Source organism: Desmodus rotundus, chromosome 8 (genome assembly GCF_022682495.2).
Source record: "Desmodus rotundus isolate HL8 chromosome 8, HLdesRot8A.1, whole genome shotgun sequence".
NCBI classification, from domain to species: Eukaryota; Metazoa; Chordata; class Mammalia; order Chiroptera; family Phyllostomidae; genus Desmodus; species Desmodus rotundus.
In genome coordinates, this window is record NC_071394.1 from 128336053 (window position 1) to 128361951 (window position 25899).

The 25899-nt window shown below is 52.6% G+C and overlaps 1 protein-coding gene across 1 annotated transcript in view; it reads left to right on the forward strand.

Moving 5' to 3' along the window:
* The window catches only part of LARS2 (leucyl-tRNA synthetase 2, mitochondrial), a 109243-nt gene that overhangs the window by 41216 nt on the left and 42128 nt on the right, over positions 1–25899 (forward strand). The window contains exons 7-9 of the mRNA XM_024566067.3: positions 3139–3282; positions 19192–19299; positions 21310–21469. Of these exons, the coding sequence (XP_024421835.2) occupies positions 3139–3282; positions 19192–19299; positions 21310–21469 (412 nt within the window). The remainder of the gene's footprint in view (positions 1–3138; positions 3283–19191; positions 19300–21309; positions 21470–25899) is intronic.

Here is a 25899-nt window from a genome sequence, read left to right on the forward strand (position 1 = left end):
GAACTGGCATCCTGTGTGAAGGGTGAGGCCCAGGGAGTCGAGGGAGAAGAGGCAGATGAGGTGAGAAAGGGTGAGGGGTAGTGCAGGAGGCCCGCCAGGGCAGGGATGCCACCGCTGCCGTGTTGCAGGGAGGAGCGCTGCTGAGCCCGGAGTCGGAGTCGGGGTGGCACTGCCGCGAGCACCCGCCACGCAGCCTGTCGTCGCCTGCGCCTTGAGAGCCTGATGGTGTTCCGGTCTGCATTCCAGAATGCTTTCTAAAAGCTTCCCCTACGTCACGCGGACAGAAAAGGTCGCTCCTGAGGTCTCACCCCTGATCAGCGGGGGACATTCTCTTCCTGGGCCTGGCTCACTCTGCAATGTTGCCAGATAACTTCCGTGGCAGGGGCAGTGGACCGAGTGGGCTGGAGCTCAGTGTGTCTGCAGGGGTTTTAATGGCTTCAGCGTTGATTGAAGTTTGATTTCAGAATCTTACCGGTAAGGCTGTATCTTACCAGTACGGCTAGTTAGCTGCAGAGGAGCCTGGGGCTGGCTTCAGGCAGTGATGGAGATCACCCGTGGCAGCCGGGGACGCGACTGCAGGCAGTGAGGTTGTCCAGAAACTGTGATCCACGTAGCAAGACTGTGCTTGCTTGGAAGTCAGGGTGTCCATCAGAGTATGTGTTCACACGTGAGACCCAGGACTTGTGAGGGGAAGGCCTGGCTTCGAGGGCAGCTGCGTGGTAGAGACCGTTATATGAGAGAGGAGACTGGGAAAGGGGCTTGGGGAGCAGCTCCGGGGCTTCAAGAGGCTGCCTGTGCTGTGCTCCCCAGACCCCTGGGGGGCCCTGCACCTGGGCCACCCCTGGGCTAACGCCCTGCAGAAATGCTGAGCCTGAGCCTCGCAAGTCTGTGCTTGAGATGGGTCCTCGTCATGGGAAGAAACGAGAGTGGGTTTTCACAGCTGATGCATCTTTGATCTGAAATGCTATTTCCTTTGGTGTTTGTCCTCTTCCCCCAAGACTTTCACTTGAGGGGAAAATTGCTGTTGTGTCTTGCCTTTATTTTTCTTTCATTCAACACCAAAGATTTATTATAACATGTAAACCTCTTAGGAACACATCTTCCTCATTGCCGTTTGTAACCTAGAGCCGGAGAGATGCCAGGCCATGTGGGAAATGTCGATAAGAAAATAAAGTCTTGTTTGTTTTTGCACTTTGCAGTATTGAGTGTTTGCTCCTCCCTTATCCTCTGAGGTTTGCAGGGGGCGGGAGGCACAGGTGGAGGCCTATAGGGCTTTTTCCCACCTCTTTATGTTTTATACGGTTTTAGTTCTGTGTGGGTGTTTTTTTGCGGGGGGTGGGGGGAGAGGGGTTGAGGGAGGGCTGCCTCTTGAAAGAACAAGACTTGGCTCTTTCTTTTTACCTTATTTATTTTAAGTGGTATCCCTCCCAACTCCTAAGATGAGCAATAATAATAAATAAGGAAATCACCCTTGGTTTATTAGCCTGAAGTTTTTACATCTAAAGTACTTCTGTTTATATTTGATCTCTATTTATTTATGGATTCAAAGCTGTGAGGGGCCTTAGATGGAGGGAGAAAATCACTCCCCGCACGTCTTTCCCACCCCAACTCCAGGCCTCACGGGCTTAAACTTTTCAGTGGAGACTTTACTTTTAGGTTATAAGGTCCCAATGCACGGAGGGGTCAGCCTGTCCTCCCCCTGACAGTTCCTGTGCTTTTTCAGTATGTCTCTGGATCAGTCAGGGTCCCGGCAGGAAGTTGGGCACAATGGAAAGGAGCCGTGTAATGCAGGGCCTGCTTCTGTGCAGTTTCTGGAAACCCTCAGAGACCGCCAAGCACCTGTGGTGGGCAACAAAAGGAGGAGTTTGCCACCCCGGGTGAAGGGGCGCTAGCAGTTCCAGGAACTGGGGGGCAGGGGCAGCACCTCCCGTGTGCGGCCTTGCCCAGCTGGGAGGAAGCTGGTGCCGCTGTCCGCTGAACCCAGCCAGAGGCCAAGGCATGCAGGTCAGCTTCAGGGGTGCAGACGAGGGCGCAGAGAGGGTTGGGGGGGCAAAGAGATGACATTTAGCACAATCCCTTATTAGATTTGCTTATTAAAAGAAAAACCCAACAATGTGTACCAAGCCAGGATATCTTAGCGCCCAAACACGTCTCTGTGTTTGTTTCCTGCTTGTACGGAGTTGGAACTAAATGCAGTAAAGGAATGGAAGTCTCTGGCAGAGGTTTTTATTCTAAGGGAGGATAGAGGGGAAGTAGAACTATGGAGAGAAGCTTCACAGCGGTTGCGATTACAGGTTGTCTCAGCCGAACAAACGATTCAGATAGACCCCGAAGCATCGTTTCTTTGGGGACAGGGTTGACTGGGAGAAGATTCAGCAGACGCTTCCGGGACGGCGGGAACGTTCCGTATCTTGGCATGTGTGGTGGTAAAAGTTGGTCCTACTGTACGCTTGAGATTTATTCTCCTTACTCTGTGTGTGTTACACATTAATTTAAATAGAAGTTTTTAAAAATTGCAAACATCTTTTACAGTTCCCAGAGACCTGGGTTCCGACCCCGTCTCTGTCCCTTCCTGACTGTGTGACCTTAGGCGGGTCACTTAATCTCTCTGTTCCTCCGTTTCCTCCTTTGCCATGAGGGGATAACAGTGTTCTCCCTTTAAAAGGTTGTGCTGAGGGTCGGAAATGCAGCATTAGGATGGCGCCGAGCCAAGCCTCTAGCATGTGATGGTCACTCAGTAATGGTTAGCTATTAGAATAAATGTATTTGTTTCCCCTAAAATAACCGATTTCTGCTAAGTTCCAGGTACCACTGTTTCTTCTGTTTTTCTGTGTACTAAAGTTTCCAGCCCTGCAAGTTCCTCCTTTCGGGCCAGAACGTGCCAGACCTGAGTCAGACGCATGCTGGCGGGCTTCTGTCCCAGGCAGGCGCGCTCTAATGAGACGCAGGCACAGAGGCAGTTCCCTGCGCTCCCGTACAGCTGCGAGTGGTCTCCTCGGCAAACGGCACTCCAAGGAGAGGCCCCTGCGTCTCAGAGCAGAGACGCTGCATTTGCAGGCCTCCCACACGGGAGAGCCCTGAAGGGACGCTGCAGCACACTCACCAGATTGCATCTTTGTGTTTCGTGAATGACAACAGGCCTTGGTTAACTGGGACCCGGTGGATCAAACGGTGCTTGCCAATGAGCAGGTGGACGAACACGGCTGTTCGTGGCGTTCTGGAGCAAAGGTCGAACAGAAGTACCTCAAACAGTGGTTTATTAAGACAACGGCTTACGCAAAGGTGAGTATCGTCCAGGGGCTCCCCAATAATGCTGTGCGTGTTAGCGGCCACACCAAGGCCCCCAGGGCACTGGAGAGCCTCAGGCTGGGGGGGACTCCAGGAGGGGCTCTTGGAGCCCTGGGCGTACAGACAGGAAGCACACGGACCTAAGGGTCACTCAGCTCAGGGTGGCTGGTCATTGTTCACATTCAGTCATGGCACTGCCCTGGAGGCCACAGACCAGGCAGCTTTCTCCACAATTAGCAGTAGGCCTGGAATGGAGACAAGCGTCTTCATTGTGTGGCTCTGGTAAGACGTCAGAGAGAAAGAACGGCACCGCAGAAGGCCCAGGGCAGACCACCCAAAAGGAGCGAAGGAGGGCCAGTCTCTGTGAGGGAACGCCCTTGTGAAAGCTCTGGATGTTAACTCTCTGGGGTCCCTGATTAACGGTGTCAGCTGGCGCGAGTCCCTGGGCCTCAGTTTCCTCATCAGTAAGAGGAGAGGGTGGGACCAAAGAGGTCGTTAAGGTGCTTTCTGTCTCTATGTATTCAGAGATCCAAGGCAAAGCCAACCAATGAGAGAGGGGGCTTGCCTAAAATCACCAAGCACCAGGGCAGCATAACCCGTCCTGGGCGGACCAGGACCACTCTGTGCAAGGTGTCCTTTGAGCTCAAGTTTCAGGATCTGGAATTGAGGGATCACTCCCTGGAACTCCAGAGGAGATGACTGAATCGAATCGGGACCTTCACAGCCGTCCGACAGTCTGTGTGTTCGCTGGCAGACAACTGGGCAGAAACAGGGTCTGGGAAGGTAAAAGCTTCTTGAAGGCTGCTGGCAACCCGCCGCGGCGGTTCTTCCCTGTTGCGGTCACTGAAAGAGGGATATTTGTGCCCTTCCATAGTAACCGTGGGCCACGCTGTCGGAGTTAGGGTGCTGGACGAAATGGACTTTGGGTCAGAGCTAATAGTGTACTTGTATGCAAAGGAAGCACAGAGTTATAAATAACCTCTGATCGCTACAAAACTTTGCTGGGTTGGAACGGCAGCACACCAGCTCACAATACCAGTGCCATATGGATATACGACCCCCAATTTTCTCACTCAAAAGACACCTCTTAAATGAGGCTATTTTCCCATTATAACCCTATTCAGAGTGGAGCCGAGAATAGCGCTGGATTTGGAGAACCACGCGTTAGAACTTGTCGGCACACTGGGAGACCAGCGAGAAGAACAAAGCCGAGGGCGTTGCTCTTGGGCGCTGCTCTTGGGCGCATCCCAGGCAGTGGGAGCCCCTGCCTGCCGACACTCGGGTCTGTCACAGGGAGGGACACCGGGTCACCTCCGGCTCTGTCGGATGACAGTAGCGGGCATGGTGGCAAAGCCACCTAATTAGCTCTTTTGTTTTGACCTCTGCCTCAGGTTGGAAATGGAATAGCCTAACTGAGGGGCATTATTCTTTAAATTGTCAGCTGTGAGTTTTCAGCTGTTCGTCAGAAATGCTAGTTACCATGGTGACTTGCTTGGTTCTTGCTGAACTCCTGTGCAGATTTATTGAAAAATCTGTCTTTGGAGGTCAGCACTTGGTTTGCCCTGAAAACCAGAGGAAGAGGGAGTGGTGGGGGGGTGGGGGATGGGCAGGAATCTATGGTCCCTGCAGGTTCTTGGCTGACGGCTGCACAAAGCAAGACTCCAGGAGGCTGACGAAGAAATGATGGCCACAGGCCCGGAGGAGTTCAGAGACACCAGGCCCGCTCAGGACTCGGAGACCTTGGAGCTGCGGCCCAGTGGAAAGTGCGCGGGCGACACCCCAGAAGCCGTGTATAAGATATACGGATAGCACCCTAGGACTGAGGGCAAAATCGAAATAGACTCCCCTTAGTAAATAAAAGTAAGCCCGACAGCTTTAAAAGGGACTTTCAGGACAAAATTCAGTACCTTTAAAGGGAGACAACGTATTCAGCCTCCCCGCAAGGTTGGTTTCATCTGTGATGATCAACCCGTAATAAAAAGTTACGAGACTTAGCGAGAATCAGGACAGTGTGATCCATAGTCAAGAAAGAAAAAAAAGGCAGCCCAATAGAAACAGGTCCTGAGATGACCCAGCATTGGAATTAGGAAATAAAGCCAGAGTCATTTGTTATATGAACGGTCTGGAACGTAAAGGAATAGATGGTCACAATGAGTGAGCAGACGGGGAATCTCCGGAGAGAAATGGAAACTATTAAAAAGAAAAACAATGGAAATCCAGAACTGAAAATTATATAATGTCTGAAATGGAAAATTCACTGTTTGGGAGGCAGAGAGACGTTTAAGGGTAAAGTAGGCCATAAAGCTAGAGGGGAGTCCCCCGCCCCCAATAAGAAACAATCATGCATGGTGGCCCTAAAATAGAAATCTATGTGACAAGTTTGAGAAGCTGAAAGAATGTCAGTGTCGTGGAAACTGAGAGCCGAGAGAAGAGGCTCACGGTCGGGCTGGAAAAGCTGGGGCACTGGGCAGGGGCCAGGTCAGGCAGAGCCTTTGAGTTCCTTAGGAATTTGCGCTTTATTGTGGGGGCCGTGGGGAACTCGACAGGGTTCTGAGGAATCGGTGGCACGGTCAGAGAGGTGTGTTTATGGATCCCTGTGGATGGGACCAGTGTGGATCCGAGAGACCAGTGTGGAGTCTGTCTCGGTGGTTCAGGCACGTGTAACTTAGACTCTGCGGGGAGTGATGCAGGGAAACCTGTAGCACGTGGTGATCTACTGGATGAGCATGTGTAGGAGACAGTGTCCGCAAGAAAGACCTGGCTTGGACACCAAGTGGGTGACAAAGCAGCTTCCTGGGAGAGGGCGCTGTGGAGGAGACGTGGTCCCGACCCTTCGGTTTGCAGTGGCCGTGAGGCATTTGAGTAGAGGTGTGCAGGTTAATAGGCGCTTGGATAAATGGGTGTGAAGCTTCAGAGAGGATTAAATGAGATAGGACATCTACTTTAAAACCTGATATTAAAAAAGTGTTGAATTGTATATAATACCTATAATTACAGGCTATATATATATAAGGGTGAGATATTGAATCAGTTAGCAATGCTTTCAGCTACAAGTAACTGAAAACCCAAGTGAAACAGTTGAGAAGTTACTTTCCCACACAAGAAGTTCCAGTTGCTGGACTGGACTGGGATAGGGCTCTGAGTTGGCATTTCAGTGGTTGTTTCGGCCTGTCCTTCCTGCCTCATGGTTGCAAAGTGGCTGCTGCAGCTCCAGACATCACAGTCCCATTCAAGACAGGAAAAAGCAACAGGGGCAGGGCAACTGTGTCTTTTATCTGGAAAGCGAGAACTTTCTTGGCAACCCCCAGCAGAATTCCATTGTTGTGTCTTGTGGCCATTCCCAGCTTCAAGGGAGACCGGAAGCAGGCTCAGGCTTTTTAACCTCTATAGTCAGGATGGCCTGAGGAAGAGGAAGGGGCATGGGTGCTGGGAGGGCCAGTGAGCTGTGCCTCCAACAGTTGTCTTTAGAGCTTTGTATTTGTGTCTGTGAGGTTCAGCTGGTGGTCTCCTTGGGAGCCGGACTTTGGAGAAGCCCTCTTTCGTTCACTTAACTTCCAAATCATAAAGACGATGCCTGGTGTGAAGATTACAGGGAGCCCTGAAAGACAAAATTCCCTTTATTAAGGCTCTTCGGTGATGTCTTTGATTTTTCTCCTCCCCGCCCCGCCACCCCAGCGTTCCTAGGCTTGTCTGCTCCGTGCGGCATTAAAGTGCTTCGGCCTCGCGCTCCGTGCACAAGGAGGCTTGCAGAGCGGCCTCTGAGGAACATGAATTAGTCTTGGCGGAGGTGTGTGGGCGGAACCTTGTGGGCAGCCCTGGGAGGGGAGGAGGAGGTGGGAGACTCGCATGCAGCAAGCAAAAGTGCGATGGAGCCAGCGCCCAGTTCCTGACAGCAGGGTGACAATGGGGAGCGAGACAGAGACAGCTTCGTGTTTGAACTCTTCTACCAGACCCCGGTTTTGATTTCTGTGGCTGCCTCTGGTAGCCTCCCCGCCTCCCCAGGCTGAGTCCTCGCAGGACCCGGCTGCTGGGGCTCCGTTCCTGGGCCCCTCTCGGTGCTTAACTACACCCTGAGGGCGCTCAGTCAAACCCACGTTGGTGGTTATCACGCCAAGTTCTCAGGAAGCCCCTGGCAAAGCCCGTGTTGCTTTTACTTCCTTCCTGCTGGCCCCAATCTGATCAGCACTGGGGCCTTCACTCCGCAGTCTCACTTAACCCTGGAGGGCAGGTCCCCCTGTCTTCCCCATTTTACAGATGAGGAAACTGAGGCTCACGCTGGAAAGAGGTAACAGCACCGGGATTTAAATCCAGGTGCTTGTGCTGTTAACCAGCAGTCGTGGTAGGCTCCTCAGGTCGCCTGAATTCACTCGCTCTGTCCCCCATGTCACCGAGCACCTGGCCAACCCCCGGGCTAGGTGCTAAGAACACAGAGGAGAACAGCTGAGGTCCCTGCTTTTACGGAGCTTGGAGGCTAATGTGGGAGACCATGGCATTCGTGAGCGTTCACAGCCCAGTGGGGTCACCGTCATACTGCGGGAGAGTGCATGGGAGGTGACCAGGAGGAGCCCCAGGTCTGCCCAGGAGTCAGGAGGCATTGCTGAGGACGACGTGGAAGACAGCAAGCGCGGTGTCCGTGAGGGAGCATTCTGTTTCCTTCCAGACGGGCGGGAAGGAAACTTCCCTCTTTCCTGTCCCCCGTGCTGTCCTCCCTGATTGTATCTGTGACCTTGCAGGTAAAGTAGAGGTGCCTCCACGAGAATGCATTGGTCTTGTGTGGGCCGGCAAAGAGTGAAAATGTGGGGCTGGAGAGATGGCGGGAAAGGGGAAGTGAGGTTCATGACATCCCTTCCAGGGAGGCAGAGAGGAGGCTGGGGCGGCAGGAGCCACAGAGGAGCAGCAGTGAGGGGGCCAGCCTCCAGGCCACGCCCCGGGTCCCGGAGAGTCCCCTGCACCCTGGAACCGGGACCCTTGGGCAGCCTTGTTCCAGTCCTGAGGCCCTGAGTAGCTCGTGCCAGCGTCTGGCTGTCTCAGATCCTTGCTTGGCCCCGAAACAGAGGCTGGCTCTCAGGTGGTGCCAGGAAAGGCCTCCCTGTTACAGCAACCAAGTCACCCCTGCCCTTCCCGGAAAGCTTTGCAGAGAGATTGGTCAATGGGGGGGCGACTGCTCCCCACCCTGCCTCCTGTCTCCAAGGAAGCCCCTTGGCCCCGCACCTCCTCCTGCGTGTGCAGCGGGGGCCTGCACGTGTGTGCGAGCAAGTGAGGTGCTGGCTGAGGAGGCGGAGTTTCTGAGACCTGAGCAGGGCGAGGGAGAACGGGTTACCAGAGAGTTGTCGGCTTGGCTGCAGGGCTGTTGGGATAGACGGCTGTGAGGACTTGCGCCAGGGCCAGATTTTGCTGGGGTCTTGCTCGGCTTAATCTGCCCCCAGGGTTTCCTCTGAAGAGACCTGTGGCTTTAAAGCTATTACCGCCTTCATCTCCACCAAGTCCCCCTGCGGTCCCTCAGGGCCGGGGTGGCATTATGCCTCCCCGCCTTGTAGAAATACTTGATTAACTGCTGAGCGGTAGAGAGCTCCCGCCTGCACGGCTTTGGGCCCGGCTGGGACTCTAGGACCAGCATTCGGATGCACCCTCTGAGTGAGCTTCCTGCCGGAATCCCTGTCTCTTCTTCTAGAAATAGCAGGCAGCTGCTGTCCCCACAAAGCTAATTAATCTGGTTGTGACTCCTTCCCGCACAAAGCTAATTAATCCTTAGATTCTGCCCCTTCTTACATAATATCTTACCTACTGTCTTCTCTTTTGAACCCGCCTCTCCAGGATCTTTCCTCTGCTTAGCCTAGGGTTGAACTCAGTTCTCCACCTTCCATTTGCTCCTCAACTCTCGGCCCTTCTCGGGGTGATCCAAGGGACCCAGGGGGAGCCGTGCCCACCCCTCAAGTTGTGTGGGTGGGAGTGGACAGGAGTGGGAGGGGACAGAGGCTAAAGGAAAGTGGGTGACTTGAGGCGATGGTTCCTAGCACTTCCCAGGCCAGCAGGAGGCTGCGGGGAGGGCTCAGGGGCCTGGTGCCCAAAGCTGCAGCCCCAGCCCCAGCCAGCAGATGTGCCCCCTGGGCAGACTACAAAGGGAGCCTCTGCCCAGAACAGTTACCCAGAGCTGGTGCAGGACTGGGCCGGGCTCTGGGATTTAGAAACCTCTGGGACTGCTAGGTGACACCGATGATTAGATTTCTTCTCCCCAAATGCCTCCTGCCTGCGTGCAGAATGCGCCCACCAGAGCCTGCACACGTCTGCATACGGTCCGTGCGCTGGCCCGTGCGCCTGGGCCTCACGGGCAGAAGAGGTGTTAGTGCCTTGCTGGGGGAGGTGGGGTCCCTGGGTGTGCTAGGGGGCGCTAGTGAGTGTCACCAGTGAACCTCTAGCTTAGGGGCTCGTTTGAATTTTAAAGCTAGAAAAAACTTGGGGGAACGTGAGCAGGACTCTTCATGATTAGCCCAGGGTCCCTCAGGCATTTAAATCCCTGCCTTTATTGCTGCTTGAAGTTACAAAGGCAATCCGCTGTCTAAAAACAAAGTGAAGGGATCAGGTGTTGCTTTATTTAAGGAATACAGCATGATGGCTTGAGTTACACATATTTTTAATTATATTTTATTGATTATGCTTTTATAGTTCTCCTGATTCCCCTCCCCCTTTTTAAGTTTTTTTCCAGCTTTATTGAGAAATAATTGACATATATCACTGTGATAAGTTTAAGGCATACAGCATGATGGTTTGATTTACATATTTTTCAAAAAATTAGTTGTTACTTTAAGCAGCACGCATCCTGTCCCCTTCCTGCTGCCTGAGATGGGGGTGGGGGGAGCAGTTGCCAGCTTGAGGGGTCCTTAACAAATGACTAACCCAGCCCACCCTTCATTTTATAAGTGAGACCCGCCAGGCCCAGACCTGCGTTCTTTCCACCTGCTCTTCTGTGCTGGTTCCCAAGCAACCAAGCACTTTGGAGAAGCTTGTCAGAAGGCAGGCAGTCTCATGTGTTGCAGGAAGGCGGAGGGGGCACAAACGGCCAGGCACTGGAAAGCGCGGCGACCAGAGGTCTCCCAGTTTGTCCCCGTGGGATTGGCTTGCCGGCCTTTCGGGGCTGGAACTGGGTCACGATGGGCGTCTTTATTCCCCACTCCACCACCCTCCCTTACCTAGGGCCTTCGGAGCCCAGCTGCCTGGGGGCGGCGGCAGGAGCCTGAGCTGTCCAGGGCTGTGCTGCTGTTCAGGAGACAGACAGTCATCAGCAGATACATGCATTTCTCTGCTGTGGAGTTTTGTTTTCAAAGTGTGTTCTCTAATAGGAAGGGCCAGTTTTCCACTGTATCTTCCCATTTCTCTGTGTATTTTGCTTACTCTTCCAGGTAGCTAATTCTAAGTGTCAGGTTACCTTATGCTAGAGATTTGGTCCTTTCTAGGGCTGAAATGAGTTGTGAACCCTGGTAAAATGCAGACTCTAGTGAAAAAGAATATATTAACAGCATGATCTTAACAATGGAAAACACAGTCCTACTATGTTTGATCATTTCTAACACGCCTTTTTTTTTCTTTTTAAAAAATTTTTTAATTGATTTTTTTTTTCTTTTTTAGAGAGAGAGGCATCGCTTTGTTCTGCTTATTTAGCATTCATTGGTTGGTTGTTGTACGTGCCCTGACCAGGGATCGAACCTGCAACCTTGGCTTGTAGGAACGATGCTCTAACCAACTGAGCTACCCAGCCAGGGCCTCACACACCATTGGTTTTAAATGTTATGCTCCACTGAGAAAGAAAAATGCTGTCAGTTAAAGACACCACTGACTGTAAGACGTGTCCCAGTTTCAGAGTTTGAGGGGAGAATGTGCATCTTGGAATCAATGGAAGATGAGAATAAGTAGGATAGAAGTATATCTTAACATACTTCCATAACGTTAGCAGAACATTAACGGTGGTCTCCCTGGGTGCTCAACTTGATTTGCGTAATTGTCTTTTCCACATTTTCCATGACGATTATTGTCATTTTGATCATCATAAAACCAAACAGCCTAATAGCAGGGTTATGTTGGCATTTATGAATGCACCTTCCGACCTCAGAGTCTTGGAAAGGGATGGTTTTATGCTCTTGCAAGTTTTAGATTTATGGGCAGGCTTCTAGCCTGGAGGTAATTGAGCAGAACGTCCCCCGGGACTGCTGTGTCCATTTTGTTCTTTCCCGGAACAAAACTGCCTTTTCGGGCAAAGGCCGCTAGTGCCGCACGTTGGGCTGACTATGATGTCCTCGCTGTGGCCACTTCACTTCTCCCTCCCTCTCCTGTCGGGTGCAGCTACAGCCTCTCTTTTGCCCTGTGGACCCAGGGACAGGGAGACGATGTGGGCAGCCTCCAGGAGTCAGAGGCTGACTCGCTAGACAGGAGGCTCTGGCATTAGCAGAGTTTGGCCTCACAATCGACGTTGCTGGGAGCGTGGTCACCATCTCTTGGGAGTGAGTGGGATCAGAACGGTTTTGCTGCTGAAAGGTGGGCCCCCTGGGTCAGAAAGGAGGGAAAGACTGACAGTGTGCCCATCGTCAGCACACGGGTATGTGGAGAAGAAGAGGGGAGCCGGATGCACTGCCACTGCCGTTTCCGGGCCCCCTGCACCCCATCCTCGCCCTCAGCGCAAGCCCATGGGGCCGCTGTGATGGTCGCACCCAGGAAGCACTTCCTTCCTCCTGGCGATGGGGAAGCAGTTGAATAGCACATGCATGCGTGCGCATGGTTCCGAGATGCACAGCTGCCCTGAGTGGGGCTGGTGCTGCCCCTTCCCCTTTGTCCCTGCTGCTCCACGAATCCTCGCCTCCCTCCTTGACTGGTCACACCTCGTTAGCAGGGTGCCTCGCTCACAAGTGATTATTTCCTCCGGGTTAGCAGCACCGTCACTGGCACTGGCCCTCTTGGACAGCACAGCTGTGTCTGTAAATCAGCCGTTTGCACTGAGGCGCGCAGCAGATGGGTTTTGCTAGACATACGTGAACCGTTTCAGGAGAGAGGAGCACAGGGCCATCGGAGGGAGGTGAACAGCCTGCCAGATGAGATTTTTAATGTGTAAATCCTCGGGCGTAACTTCTTGCGGGAGAGTGAGACGAGGATGAGAGAGAAGGCTGATTTCTCTGGAATATTCCAGAAGGGGCATCTAGATTTTTCAACACTTCCCTGCCTTCAGAATTAGTTTTCATTCACTTGGACTCAAGCGTACACTGTCTTGGGAGCGATTGCACTGAAATGATTTTGTAAAGAAGAATAAAGAAATGCTGGCAGCAAGAAAAGTTTTAGGGAAAAATATACAAATTATAATTGGAAAATAATTGCTAATCACATCACAGTGATTCGGAGTAGGCTAAGTGTTAAGCTTTTTAAAGGGCGACCGTCGTAATTAAATCTCATTAATCTGGTCTCTTCCATCCTGTCTCATCTGTGTCCGGCTCTCAAGGTGCTGGCTTCGCAGCTGCCCCTCGGTAGCTAATGGATCCACTTGTTCTAAAAGGTCTGGACTTCCCGGTTTGCCTAATTTTTCAACCAAGGTCTTCTAAAATGTATCATTTTTTTAAAGTATATTTTATTGATTATGCTATTACAGTTGTCCCGATTTTTTCCCCTTTGCCCCCCTGTACCCGGAACCCCCGTTTCCCTTCAGCCAGGAGACTGAGACCAGGAGGCTGAGCACGGCCATCCCAGAATAGTCAGAAGGTCTGGATAATGCATGATACTGGGGCTGCTGTTGACTTGGTGGAGTGAGCCATTTTTTTCATTTATTAAATGAGGGGAGTTGAACAAAGTGGAGGTTTCCAAATGGTGTCCAAGCCTTGGAAGTTGCTAGAAAGGGCCCAGGAGATAGAGCAGGGCGTCTCCTAGAGTCGCTCAGCTCCCAGCTCTTCCATATGGGGTTCCCTCAGATTTTGTTTGCAAAGGGATTTTACAGCCCTTTAGAAAAAGCGTCTCAAACCCGCCCTCTCCCCAGGTTCCTGCTGTCCACGAACCAGTAAGATCCTGGGAATCGAGGGTGGCCGGGATGGGGGAGGGCGTCACTGCCTGTCGTTTGCCTAATGTGAGGACACGAAAGGAGATGGATACCATGTACTATCACTGTCATTGCAACACCAAGAAGAAAAAAAAAGGAGGAAGGCTGCAATCTCAACAAAAACCTAAAACAAACAAACAGAAACAGCACTGCAGACTGAAGCACGGTGGGGCTGGAAACGCTCACCAGGCTTGTGTTGGTGGAGACAGGCCAGCCCAGGGATGAGCGAGAGGCCGTTCAGGGCCGCCGTTGCAGGGGCTCCTCAAAAATCAGCCCCGAATAATGTCCATTTTTCAGCGGGGACGAGAAAGGGCTTTCTGGGTTGTTCTCAAAAGGTTGATTTCATTTGGTTTATTTTTAAATTGCTTTGGTGTTTAAAAATATTCATAAGTTTGGTAAGGTATTAATCAGGAGGATTTTTCCCCCCTTTGTAATTAGCATATCAAAATATTCACACTTCATGCTCTTTGAATCTTTTGTCCTCACTGAGATCTGAATATTTTAAGCCAAGCACCTCCCCAAGAAGCATTCCAGCCCAGACGATGCAGTGCAGAGAAAACCTCACTTAGGGGGCTTGTCGGCTGTGGCTCAGTGATGCGGGGGGTGGGGGTGAGGGGCTGTCAGCGCAGGACCCTGCCTCCACCACGTTTTCTGCGCCAGGAGAGGGGGGACCGGGAGACGGAGCTAATCTTCACATCCTGTGATGCGGGTTTTCCCTGACGGAGAGACACCTGTGGGTTTGCTTGGGAGTTGAACAGAATTTGTTGGTCATTGGAGACGAAAAGCCATGGGTCACGTACAGAGTTTATAATGCTCTAGTTACGTGCCTGTGCCCTAAACCGCTCTGTATATTGAAAGGCTCTCTAGAATGCACAATTTTATTAGGAGATTAATGATTTGTTATAGTTAAGGTTTTACACTTTTGTTACAATGGTATCAAGACGGTATAGTTTCAGCTAATACACACCTCCATCAGGATACTGACTTCTTGAATTCATGGGTAGTAGTTAGGAAACTTGTTTGCAAACCACCTAAAGTCGCGCCACTTCCCTTAAGACAGAAGGAATTAACTGGAAGAGAACCGTGTTGCTCCCAGCTGGATGGGAACTGGGCTCAAGGCAGGCGCCCGGGAGAGCAGGGCATGTGCCACTCGGGTCTTGTCTCAGGGGTGGCCTGGCTAAGCCATTGCTGCCTCTCAACACTGATGTGGCATTTAACCCAGGTGGCCCTGTGCTTCTGGGTCACCCCACGGTGTCCCAGGACTTACTGAGCCAACGGTCAGCTACAGTGTTTAGCTTTGACAGGGAAGAAGCGTGGGTGGGGACAGTAGCCCCTTTCAAGCTTCCACTGTTGGTGGTGGGGCACTGCCACTCTCCCATCTTGCAGTCCCCCCCCGCCCCCCCCCCCCCCCGGGAAGAAGGGATGTCAGGTGCCGGGCAGCCTTAACAATAGCCGATCGCTGTGCCATCAGGGAGAAGAGTTATGAGCAAGTGCAAGGTAGCTCAGTGAGGGCTGAGTAATGAACTCAGAGGCCTGAGTGTCTGGCGTGGCTCCAGGCAGCTAAGTGCTCTGGAGCAGATGGCTCACCCTCTGGGGACCCGTGTCCTCATCGGTAAACTGATGGCGAGAGTGATCGTTCACCTTTTCAGGTCTGTGCTGGCAGGAACAGGAACTCCTTCATGTTTCTAATGGTTTTGAACGTTCTTTTTATCTATTTACTTATTTATTTTTTGAGAGTGCATTTATCAAAGCTCAGACAGCGAAACAAGGAAGGGCTTAGTATGGAAGAAGCAACAGGAGAGCCTGGGGCGGGGGCAGCTTTAGCTCAGAGAAGGCTTGGGGACAGGTTCAGGGGGTTAGCCTGGGACGAGGTGCCGCTGCCCACTGTTCCCCTGGTTGCAAGTCTCGTGGGGACCCTTAGAGCTTAGGGAGAAGAAAACACGCCGGAGAAGGAAATGGGGAAGAAAGGCATGGCGCACTCCAGGGGGTGCCTGCCTGGTGGGAGCGCTCCGAAGCTGTCGGAGGCTCGTGTGGCTCTGCACACTCCTGCTCGGAGAGTGTCAGTGTGGGAGGGAAGACCTGGAGAAGCCGTTTATCTGAAAGTTAGAACAGGCTTAAATTTTTTTTTAAAGTAAATATATTGAGGTGACATTGCTTGGTGAAATTACATAGGTTTCAAGTGTACGATTCCATAATACATCATCTGTATATTGCACTGTGCTTTTTCTATCAAGCAAATATTTGAGTCAGCTGAGTGTGCGTATGTACCCTTTATATATGTGGTTAGTTTCCAGAGGATTCATGTCCAACTAAATATATCTAAACTATATATGGAATTTAATTTAACTTTTTTGTGTGAATCAAGATCTTATACTGCCTTAAAGCCACCACCGTGAGTAATTTTTAAACACCCCCAAATAAATCTGAGATCAACTACTTTAGGGGGTGGCAGAGGCGCTTCTGTAACTTTCTCTTAAAGTGAAGCTTTGCACACCTACAGTCACGGGCTTGAGGCCCTTAGAGACCCCTGAGCAGGAAGGGCAGGGATGCCAGTGAAGCCGAAAGGCCACCAAGGGGCCCACTGAAAGGCCAGGCTCCTGCTGCCTGTGTCCTGGGGGGACGAGGCCACCTGCCCCTGTCAGCAGTGTGACCACTGGGACAGGTCTGCTGAAGCCAGAGCCGTGGCGATTCCAGGTTTTAGAGGCTGGCTTCCTCTTCATTATGGGGAAGGGAAGGGAAGGATTGGTTTCCACACTGTCTTGGGAGGAGGCCCGTTTCTCACTCGTTCATGTTTCTTCATGTTCAGGGTGCCTGTCGTGTACCGGAAACTGTAGGTGCTGCCTATACGGCGGGGCACATGGTCCCGGCTCACAGGGTCACAGACCGTCCGCAAACGAGCAAGCAGACGGGAGATGAGCCCTAGAGACTTGGAGAGGAGCCCGGAGCAGGGAGGGCGCCTGCTTTAGACAGGGCAGCCGGGGCAGGCCTCTCTCAGCTGCGCCATAGAGGGCGCGAAGTGGCGTCCCTGGGCAAGAGCACAGCCTGTGCCGAAGCCGTGGGGCAGGCGTGGTGTCTCTGAGAAACTGAAAGCCGGTCACTTGAGTGGAAGCATAACAAACAGTCAGGAACCTGGGGCAGGACTTCCACCCCCTTCTCAGAAGTCATTTTCCACGCAGACAGAGAAACTTAACGTCCTTCCGGACAACTGCATTTGTAAACCTAACGGACTTACTGTTCCCTGTGGAAAGCCTCCTCCCAGTCACAGGAAGGCGGGGCACTGTGACATCAGCACACGTTGGCCTGTTCTTTACGTTCCTTAAAACAGCAGCTCGAGAGGCCCTTGACCCCACCCTGGGAGACTGGGCAAGCATTGCTGGTAGGACACGGTTCCGTTGTCATGGGTGGGCAAGTGCGGGTCCTGCTGAACCATCAAGTTTTAGAACTGACCCATAATCACCAGCTGGGTAGCTGGGTCTCCGCCTTGAGGATGGCGCTGTGTGTCGCATCTCGGGGTTCCCGGGCAGCGGAAGGGAAGGGGACCTCCCTTCGTTGAGCCTGGGCGTGAGGTTGTGGTAAAGGGACAGCCTGACCTCCTCACTGCGCTCTCCAGCGCCGTCCTTTCCCCAGTTTGCACACGTGTCTGGTTCCTATTTCAACGTCAGCGTAGCCTGTGCCCTCTTTCCTTTGCCTGTCATTCAAGGTTGATGGCCGGGCTGCAGGAAGGCTCACCCTGCCATGGGCCGGGCGGTATCACACCCCTTGCTCTTTAGCACAGCCGCTGTTCATCACCCTGACTGTGGGCGGACGCTCTAGCTGCTTGAACACCACCCACGGTACACTTGCCTCCTTCCCCGGTTTTCATTCCCTCACCCGCACCATTTCTCTGTTACCTGCCGTGCTTCTGTTTTCAAATTCTCCTTCTGTTTCCTTCCTTTCATTTCTTTTTGGAGCTTTTATTCCTCACCCACTCAGCCCTTGTGACTCTCCGTCTCCTCTGTGGTCCCCTCGCCCAGCTCTCTCCTGTCTCTCCTGCTCTTCACTCTGCTCCTTTCTTCCCTCCCTTCCCACCGGTTTCTCTCTTCCCTTGACTCGCCTCCGCAACCTGGGTCCCATCTTTCTTTGATACAAATGGCTTTCGGCTTTGAGTTTTGATCAGTTACCCAGCCAGTAGCAATAGGTGTCATTTGTGGGTTCCAGATGTCCCCCCTCCCACCCCCAACTCCATCCAGTTTCACTTTTCACAGTTTGTACTTGTGGTCAAAGGTGGTTGAAAAATGTTAAATGGAAAATTCCAGAAATAAACGGTTCATGGGTTTTCGACGGCATGCTGTTCTGAGTCTTACGAGGGAATCTTGCTTGGCCCCGCTCCGTCCCGCCCGGGATGTGAGCCATCCCTTTGTCCAGCACTGTACGCACTGCCTGCTGGCCGTTGGTTGGCGGCCGTCTCGGTTGTCAGACAGCCCATGTTCACACGACCTTTATTGCAGTGTGTTGTTATTAGTGTTCGTTGTTCATCTCTTGCTGTGCCTAATTTATAAGTCAACCTTTACAGGAAAAAAAGCACAGTAGATACAGGGTTCGGTACCATCGCGGTTTCAGGCACCCACTGTCGGCCTTGGAACATGCCCCCATGGGTACAGGGTGGGGCTCGTGCATTTAAACTTCATGTGAGGGTCTCTGGCATATCCTGCTTTGTGCGTGCCCGGGCCCCGAGGCCCTCGTGCTCGTGAGGTCCTGGTGTGGAGGGGACACAGTGCTGGTCAGCTTGACGGTGCTCGTTATCCACAATTTCTGCCTCCAAATCGATTTCCGGGTCTTGAAGCTTTCAGACAGTCCTGATGAGAATGGATTGGGAGCTAGATGTCAGGCACAGAAAGTGCTCTGTGCTGTTCGGTGCTGTTCGTCACACGGCCGCGCAAGCGTCTCTGCAGCCAGGGGACAGGACGCGGGTGGTGCGTCTGGTGTGGGCACTGGCGCGTCCGTTCCTGCGGCCTGGCCTGGGAGAGGGGCTGAAAGCAGGCCGCCTCGCCGAATGGTGGGGAGAGACGTGCGAGAAAGCACTCCATGAATTACAGAGCACCAGACACATACAGCATCGTTATGTTGCCTGTACTAATCATAATCCAATTAGGAATTTTAAATTGGACTCTTCACATTGCAAATACATGATTTACTTTTAAACCTGTCTGTTGGAGGAACGTGTCCCCTCATCAAATGATGAGGGCTGGCGTGTGCTTGAGGCCGCAGGGAGTGAGGTATTGGAACAAGCCTCTGTTTTATTTAGGATTTAATTTAGGATTAGAAGTAGACAAATAACAATGAAAATAGATGTGCATTTCTAATAGCAGGTGTTTATATAAATCAGTGTGGTGGTTTCCCTTCCATTAATTTTTGGTTTTCAAACGCGAAGCTGTGATGCGTTTTATATACGACCCAGCTGCGCTGTAGAGCACCCTTACCACCCATGGCTCATTGCAGAGTTTCGAAATTCATAAGCTGGAACTTCCTCCGTTTAGTTCCCAGCCTGTGGGAGAGGATGCACTCACCACATTCACCAAAGGCATGGATTATGGTCTTTACTTGCATGTTTTCTTCCTTCCGGGAAACCGTGACCCGCTCAGAAGAGAGAAACCGGTCAAACCCATCTCGCGGAGTCAAGTCACGCTGAGCGCGTGTGTCTCTCACCTTTGCTGGGCCCCTCCGCTTGGCAGTGAGCCAGAGGAGACCTGACCCTGAGCCTCCCTCTGTGTCCCCGGTTGTCCTTCCTGAGCAAGCCCCCATCATTTGCTCTCTCCAGCCCCGTGCATCTCCTGCTTTGTTCTCTTCCATTCCTGCAGGCCATGCAGGACGGGTTGGCGGACCTTCCGGAATGGTATGGAATAAAAGGCATGCAGGCCCACTGGATCGGGGACTGCGTGGGCTGCCACCTGGACTTCACGTTAAAGGTAACCGAGCGGTGGCCTTTCCCACAGTGAGTGCTCGCAGGCCCCCTCCGCCCTGTTGCGGCTCACTGCCGAGCCGGGCGGCGTGGGTTCTGTGGCAGCGCCGTCTGCTGGGAAGGGGGCACGTCGCCTGCGGAGTTTCAAATGTCCAGTAGCCACAGCTTTAGAAGTCCAAAGAAACAGGTGACATTGATTTTAATAACATTTTATTCAACCCATTATATTCAAAATGTTACTGTTTCAAGAAGTGTTCGTTAAAAAAAAAAATCATGAAGGAGAGAGTTAACCCTGTTGTTTAAGTATAGAGCCTTCGAAATCTGCTCTGTTTTATACTTAACGGCACATACCCGTGGCCACAGGTTGCTCTGACTCCCATAAGCAACAGCGCAGCTACAGATGGCCTTGTGGGGGTCCATGAACTCCCTGAAGTTACGGGCGGGATGTCTGTGTGGCCATTTTCCAGAGCAGCGGGTCCTCAGCACTGGCTGATGCTCAGAGGGGGCCGTGTCCCACAGCCGGGAGCCGCGGCTACCAGGAACGCAGCCCCCGGACAGGCGTACAGCTGTTCAGGGCCTCGCTCAGCCAGCGTCCGCGGGAGGGTCCCCGCCACACACACTGCTGCAGGTCCCTGCGGAGGGCCCAGCTGCTGCGGAAGGCCCCCAAACTTGCCCCTTGGTCTGCGTCGACCAGAAGGTGGTCCTGTTGCTGTTTCTCCCCTTGGGTGTTCTTTCTTATTCGTCTCATTGCTCCCCCTCCAGTCACGACCTGAGCTCCCTGTTCACTGAGCCCCAAACCCTTCCCTCCCTGTAGCCCCAGTTACAACCAGAGGAGGCGGGCTGCTGCTGGGGGAGAGCTGGCCTACCTTCCTCGGCTCTGTCGCACTTAAAGCCGTCCCTGGTGTCCGCTGAGCACCTGCTGCTTGCCACCCCGTCAGCCAGGTGCCCCAGCTCACGCAGCTGCCCACATGGGGACCCCCTTCAGAGAGTCTGTACCCGGAAACCCTTGAGAACAGACCCCGAAGTGCACTTTCCTTCCCTCTCATCACTTGTCTGAGACGGGGGTGAGATTTGCAGCTGTGTCTTGCGCCCAGGCTCTCAGGGCCACCTTTGGGTCCTATGTGTCAGCCTGGGTCTGGTCCCCGTCAGAGGCCGCTGCTTCTCAACCAGGGGTAGGGGTGGGTCCCACAGCCCTCGGCTGCTGTACGTAGAATGTCTCCTACCTCCTCTCCCTTCCCGACATTTCATTACGGAAAGGTGTCTGCCTCTGTCCCGCATCCCCCGAAAATGAGATGTCTCAGGAGGGTGCAGGGCCACGTGGCCTCTGTGGCCCCAGGCCTGATCTGTAGGTGCCACCTAATTGGGACACAGGCCACAGGGGGGACTTTGGGTTCCAGGACCTGAGCGCCTCACACGCCACTGGGACTCGAACCGTTTGAGCGGACGTGTGGAGGAAGGAGCCCTGTGTTCTCTGTCTGTCCCGTGATTGGCCTTCAGTCAGTGCCCAGTGAGCCTCTTCCTTGAAAGACGTTTGACCGGCCCTAGGAACACTTGGCCGTGCAGCCCAGGCTGTCCTCTCTCTCCCCTTCCAAACGGGGTCAACCTCAGTGACTGTTTCTGGTGAGAAATTAGGTGCATCTGTTTTTACCAGACCTTAAGTCCTGCAGGAGAACATAGCTCCTTTCTCAGGACAAGGAATGTAACATCGATAGTTACTTCTGATTTGTGAGCCAAGGAGACCGGGAAACGGTGGCCTCTCTCTGAGCGTGGTGTGACCTCCGGTTGTCTAGGGCCTGGCAGTGGGTGCTCGCAGGGCCTGTGAAGGGCGAGCTACGACACTCTTCTCTCCCGTCCTCCTCTGACCCTGCCAGGGTCCATCTCGGGCCCCTGGGGCTGCGGCCAGAAGCTGGCCCCACTGTTGGCCACTGAGGAGGGGAGGGAGACAGGGACCAAGCTAGGGGCACAGCAGCTCAGAGGGATGACTGGAAGTGAAACGACTGTGTCCTCCCCCTGCCAGGTGGACGGGCAAGTCACAGGAGAAAAGCTGACCGCCTACACGGCCACCCCCGAGGCCATTTATGGCATGTCCCACGTTGCGGTCACTCCCAGCCACAGACTCTTACACGGGCACAGCTCTCTGAAGGAGACCTTCCGGGAGGCACTGGTCCCTGGCAAAGGTGAGTCTGCACGCTGAGGCTGGGGCGGAGCACCAGCCCTTCCCCTGTGCCTTGCAGCCCCTTCGGAGTCCATGGCCTCTCTCAGGTCCTCTGTGTGATTTGGTCTTCACCTCCACCGGGCTTCCTGTTTCTTTACTGTAAAGCATAAGGATTACAAAAGAGCTTTGAAAATGTTACGTTACCCCCCCTGGTTCCGCTGTGATTACTTGATTGTATGCTTCTTGAGTTCCTGGCTGAAAGCTCAGCACTTTGCCTCTAAATACAATAGAGCCTAGATTTAAAGCTCTTTTCTGATAGGAACAGAGTCTGCTGCTTCATGCATAATTCCATCATCAAATAAAACTGACCCGGCAGGGACAGGAAGGAAGCCGCTGAGAATTAGGCAACATTCTCAACAACTTCCTCTTATCATTTGAATGAATTCACAGTCATCTGAGCAGACGGGCAGAGCCCTGCACCGTGGTGGTCTTCAGCGAACGGATGCGGGTGCCCAGGGACTGGTCCAGCGAGTATCACTGGTCAGCGAGGACTTGGGAGGGCCCGTGTCAGGTTCTGTGGCTGCAGGCACAGAGCCCATCGCTGGCTAACCCAGAGGGAAAGGGGGACCTACCATCAGGCTCTGGGGAGCTTGCTGACCAGAGGAAGCCCTGAAGAGCCAGTCTGGAAGGGACAGACAGGGGCCAGCAGCCCTGGGGGTTTGCGCAGCGGGAGTCTCCTGAATGGGGGGACTCTGTCCTCCCCTGCCCCCGGTGCTGGGACACTTGGTTCAAGACCCCTGCTGCCGGGAAAGTTGTCTGCGTGCCGTCGCTGGGTCCCTGGCCTTTTTGTCGGCCAAGGGCAGGCCAGGTATGGTTCCTGATAGGCCACTAAGACTCACCAGTGGGGAGGGGTGGCTGTCCAAAGCACACTCAGAGGCTCTTCCCAGAGGAAGGGGAGAGGGGTCCTGGGCAGGCGGAAGGAAGGCCCCTCTGGATTAGAACGAGGTCTGTGGGGAAACGTAAACATTTCTGTGAAAACCTCAGCCCTGCTCTCTTTTCACAGAGTGTGCGCTGCGGCGCGTACGGTCTGCATCGCGAGGGTCTCTGAATTATTTAACTCACAGGAATGTTTTGGGTGGTGAGATCAAGTGTTTTTGTTTTTTAAACCACTGTTCTTCAAATAACCAGAACAAAACATTTCCCGACATCAGGTCGGAAGGATGGACGATGTTGTTTCGACTTCTGACGGTTTCCTTACGGCATGAGAGCCGGGGTTCAAACCAGCCAGCGCTTCCTGAGAGCCTGCGACGTGCTGCACCCTCGGGGACACGCGGACGACCTTCCCCGGGTCACCAGTCTGGCACAAGACACGTGTGACTGGGTTCCGCCTCTTGTAGACTGAAACTGAGGAGAGACTCTGAGTTAAAATTTCAGTGTGTGCTTACAAAGCCCGAAGTAGCACCCTCTCTGTTTTATTTTCTACTCCCCAAAATCAGGATCTTCCACTGTTTCGTTTCAGGGGAAAACGCACAGATTTTGCTGTCATGAGTATTCTGACGGTCCTCGGAGGCGTGATGGATGAATAACATCTAAAAGTGTAAACATCTACCCCTTAGATTTTTTTTCTTCCGGTGAATTTGGGGACACAAAGTAAAATGAGGCAACATTCACAGGGCGTGAATGAGCCAATGAGTTATAAAAGATGGAGTTCCGACGTGAAAAGCGCTGTATACGTTTAAAACATTTTCACACGTGAGAAATTATTCGGCGCATGCCAAGAGCAGTGTCTTCCCGATCAGCTGGGAGTCGTCGGCACATCTGACGGGGCCTGACCATTTCGTTTTGGCCCTGAGTGACTCATTAGCTGCGTTCTCCTCTCTTTTGAATAATTTCTGAAATAATTCCAGTTGGAGCATCACACTTGACTCTAAGTGTTCCAGTTCTCATTTTCAGAGTGGAAACACTCTTTTTGTGGATGTCAGTTTATTCAAAGTCTCTAGATGAATTTGCATTTGACACGGCATTAATCATGTAAGACCAAATCGCTCTGAGTATAATGTAATTTTCCCAGAAGGTGAATTAGAATGGCCATAAGAAGATGGATTTGTGCCTCCTGTGGCCTTGGAGGTTGCACCTGAAACCCGAACATTATCCTTTACCGTTGTCGGCTGGCTCACCGCAGCCGGGTGGCTGGGTTTTTCCTTGAGTGTCAAGTTTTGAGGGGGACGAGAGTTAGGGCTGTGACCACAGAAAGTCGGAGCGGCAGGCAGTTGTGCCTGGCTCTGAGGAGGAGGGTGGCACTTGAGTGGCAGAGTGAGGCAGGAGGGCCAGCGTCCCCCATTAGTTAGGAGACGGTGCAGACCGTGGGGCAGCAGGGGTCAGAATGGAGGGGCGGGGACAGCTCTGCCAACCCTTCGGAAGGCGGCAAGGACAGAGTGCTCCCTGACTCCTGGCTTGGGTTGCTGTTGTCATTGACGAGACGTACTGGGTTTGGCTCAGCATCCCGTAGTTTGGCACAGATCCCTTTAAGAGAGCAAGAAGTGAGGTCCCTCTCTGTAGAGTTTTTGGCATTGCGTTTTCCGTGCCCCTTGACGTTGCCTCCTTTCTCGGCTGGCCGCCGCTGACAGCGTCCTGTTATGTGAGCTCCGACTTGACAGGAACTAGAAGCCATAAAAAGCATCAAGAGGGAAATACCACCAGAGTTCTAGAAGCTGTCCTGGCTTTTCCTGGAGTCTTTTCCTACTTCCTAATACTCACTCAGATAGTCAAGCCCCGGGGCTCTGGAACCACTCCTGTCAGTGCCAAGTCACCAGTGGTCTGTGCGATGCATTTTTTTTTTGCCAAAAGGGTAAACAAGGTCTCTCGATGAGGGTTGTCATCGACACACTCGAGAGCAAGAGCCTCATCTTCTGGAAGCCCCAGAACATCGGATAATTGATTGCTCACTATTGTCTAATCCTTCCCTCCACAGTGTCAGCATGGGGTGGGGCAGAAAACAGTTCATTCTTGAACCAAACTGTTTCTACTCACAAAGTGGGGGTCCAGGGAGCAGAGGGCTTCTGTGCTCACCTAACCTGGAAGAAACAGGAATCCCCAGCATCCTTTGCTGCTGTGCTTCTCAGATGCTTTGCTGTGCCGATGTGTGATGTGACCGCCCAAGAGTGTAAGTCAAGCATCACTTGTCACACTGCGTGACCACAGAACCCTGTCTCCACAGAAAGTCCCTGGGGACCATGGCACGGGGCACTCACTGCTTTGCTGACCACTAAACGGAAGCCATGTGGCTGTTTTTCCAGAAGGCACAGAAGACCCGCCTTCTTGACACTGAGAAGCCTGAGTACAGAGGGCACCCTTTCGCCCAGAATATTCCCTTCGTAATTACGGACAAGTTCAGCTGTTACTGCTGGTTGTGTGAAGCGCTTCAGTGGCTTCGGGTTTCTCCTTCATTTCCTTGGCGTCTGGCATCATGTCACCTGCACGTGATTTATGAGAAATATGGGGAAAACTGGACTTAGTCAGGAACTTCAGATTTTACTTGCGCTCTTTTTAAGAAGCAGATTTTGCCCGGGTGTAGCAAGCATGTATATTGCTACTGCACAATCATTACAAATTGCTCATGTTGAAGTTTAAAGACCAATTTTTTTTCTAATTTAAAAACTCATAACAACTTTTATGTGGAAGATGAAAAAAAAAATCCAACCCTTTAATGTAGTACTCTACATTTTTTCATATTTTTCTTATATCAACTTTATTGAGGCATAATTCGCATACTGCAAAATGCACTCAAAGTGTATGATTTAATGGTTTTAGTGACACGCATGGTCGTACAACAGCCACCACACCCAGCATTTTCAACCCGCCCCCGAGGAAACCCCGTACCCTGTAGTGGACACCCCCTTTCCTCTGTTGCCGCCAGCCCCGGGCAACTGTTAACCCACTTTCTGTCCCCATAAGCTTGGCCTGTTCCGGACACTTCCTATCCGTGGACCCACGCGATCTTGCCTTGTGCGGCTGGCTGCGTTTCCTTGGTGTGATGTTTCCAGCGTCGCCCCGTGTTGCAGCGTGTATTAGTGCTTCACTCCTCATTACGTGAGAGTAATGTCCCGCTACGTGGATGGACCACATTTCGCTTATCCATTCGTCAGCCAATGGCTGTTTTGGTTGTTTCCACTTTCTAGCTATTGTGAATAAGGCTGCTGTGAACATTCGTGTGGATTTTCGTGTGGATGTATGTTTTCATTCCTGGAGTGTCCACCTGGGAGTGGAATTGCGGGGGTCACGTGGAAACTGTGTTCTTTCTAGTGGCTGAGGGATGTCAGACTGGTTCCCACCAGCAGGGGGCAGGCCTGTGAGGGTTCTGGTTCCTCCTCGGCCTCACCGGCTGGTGGTTGCCGGTCTGTGTGCTCATGGTCTCCCTCCTGGGTGTGCAGTGGTGTCTCGTCGTGGTTGGGA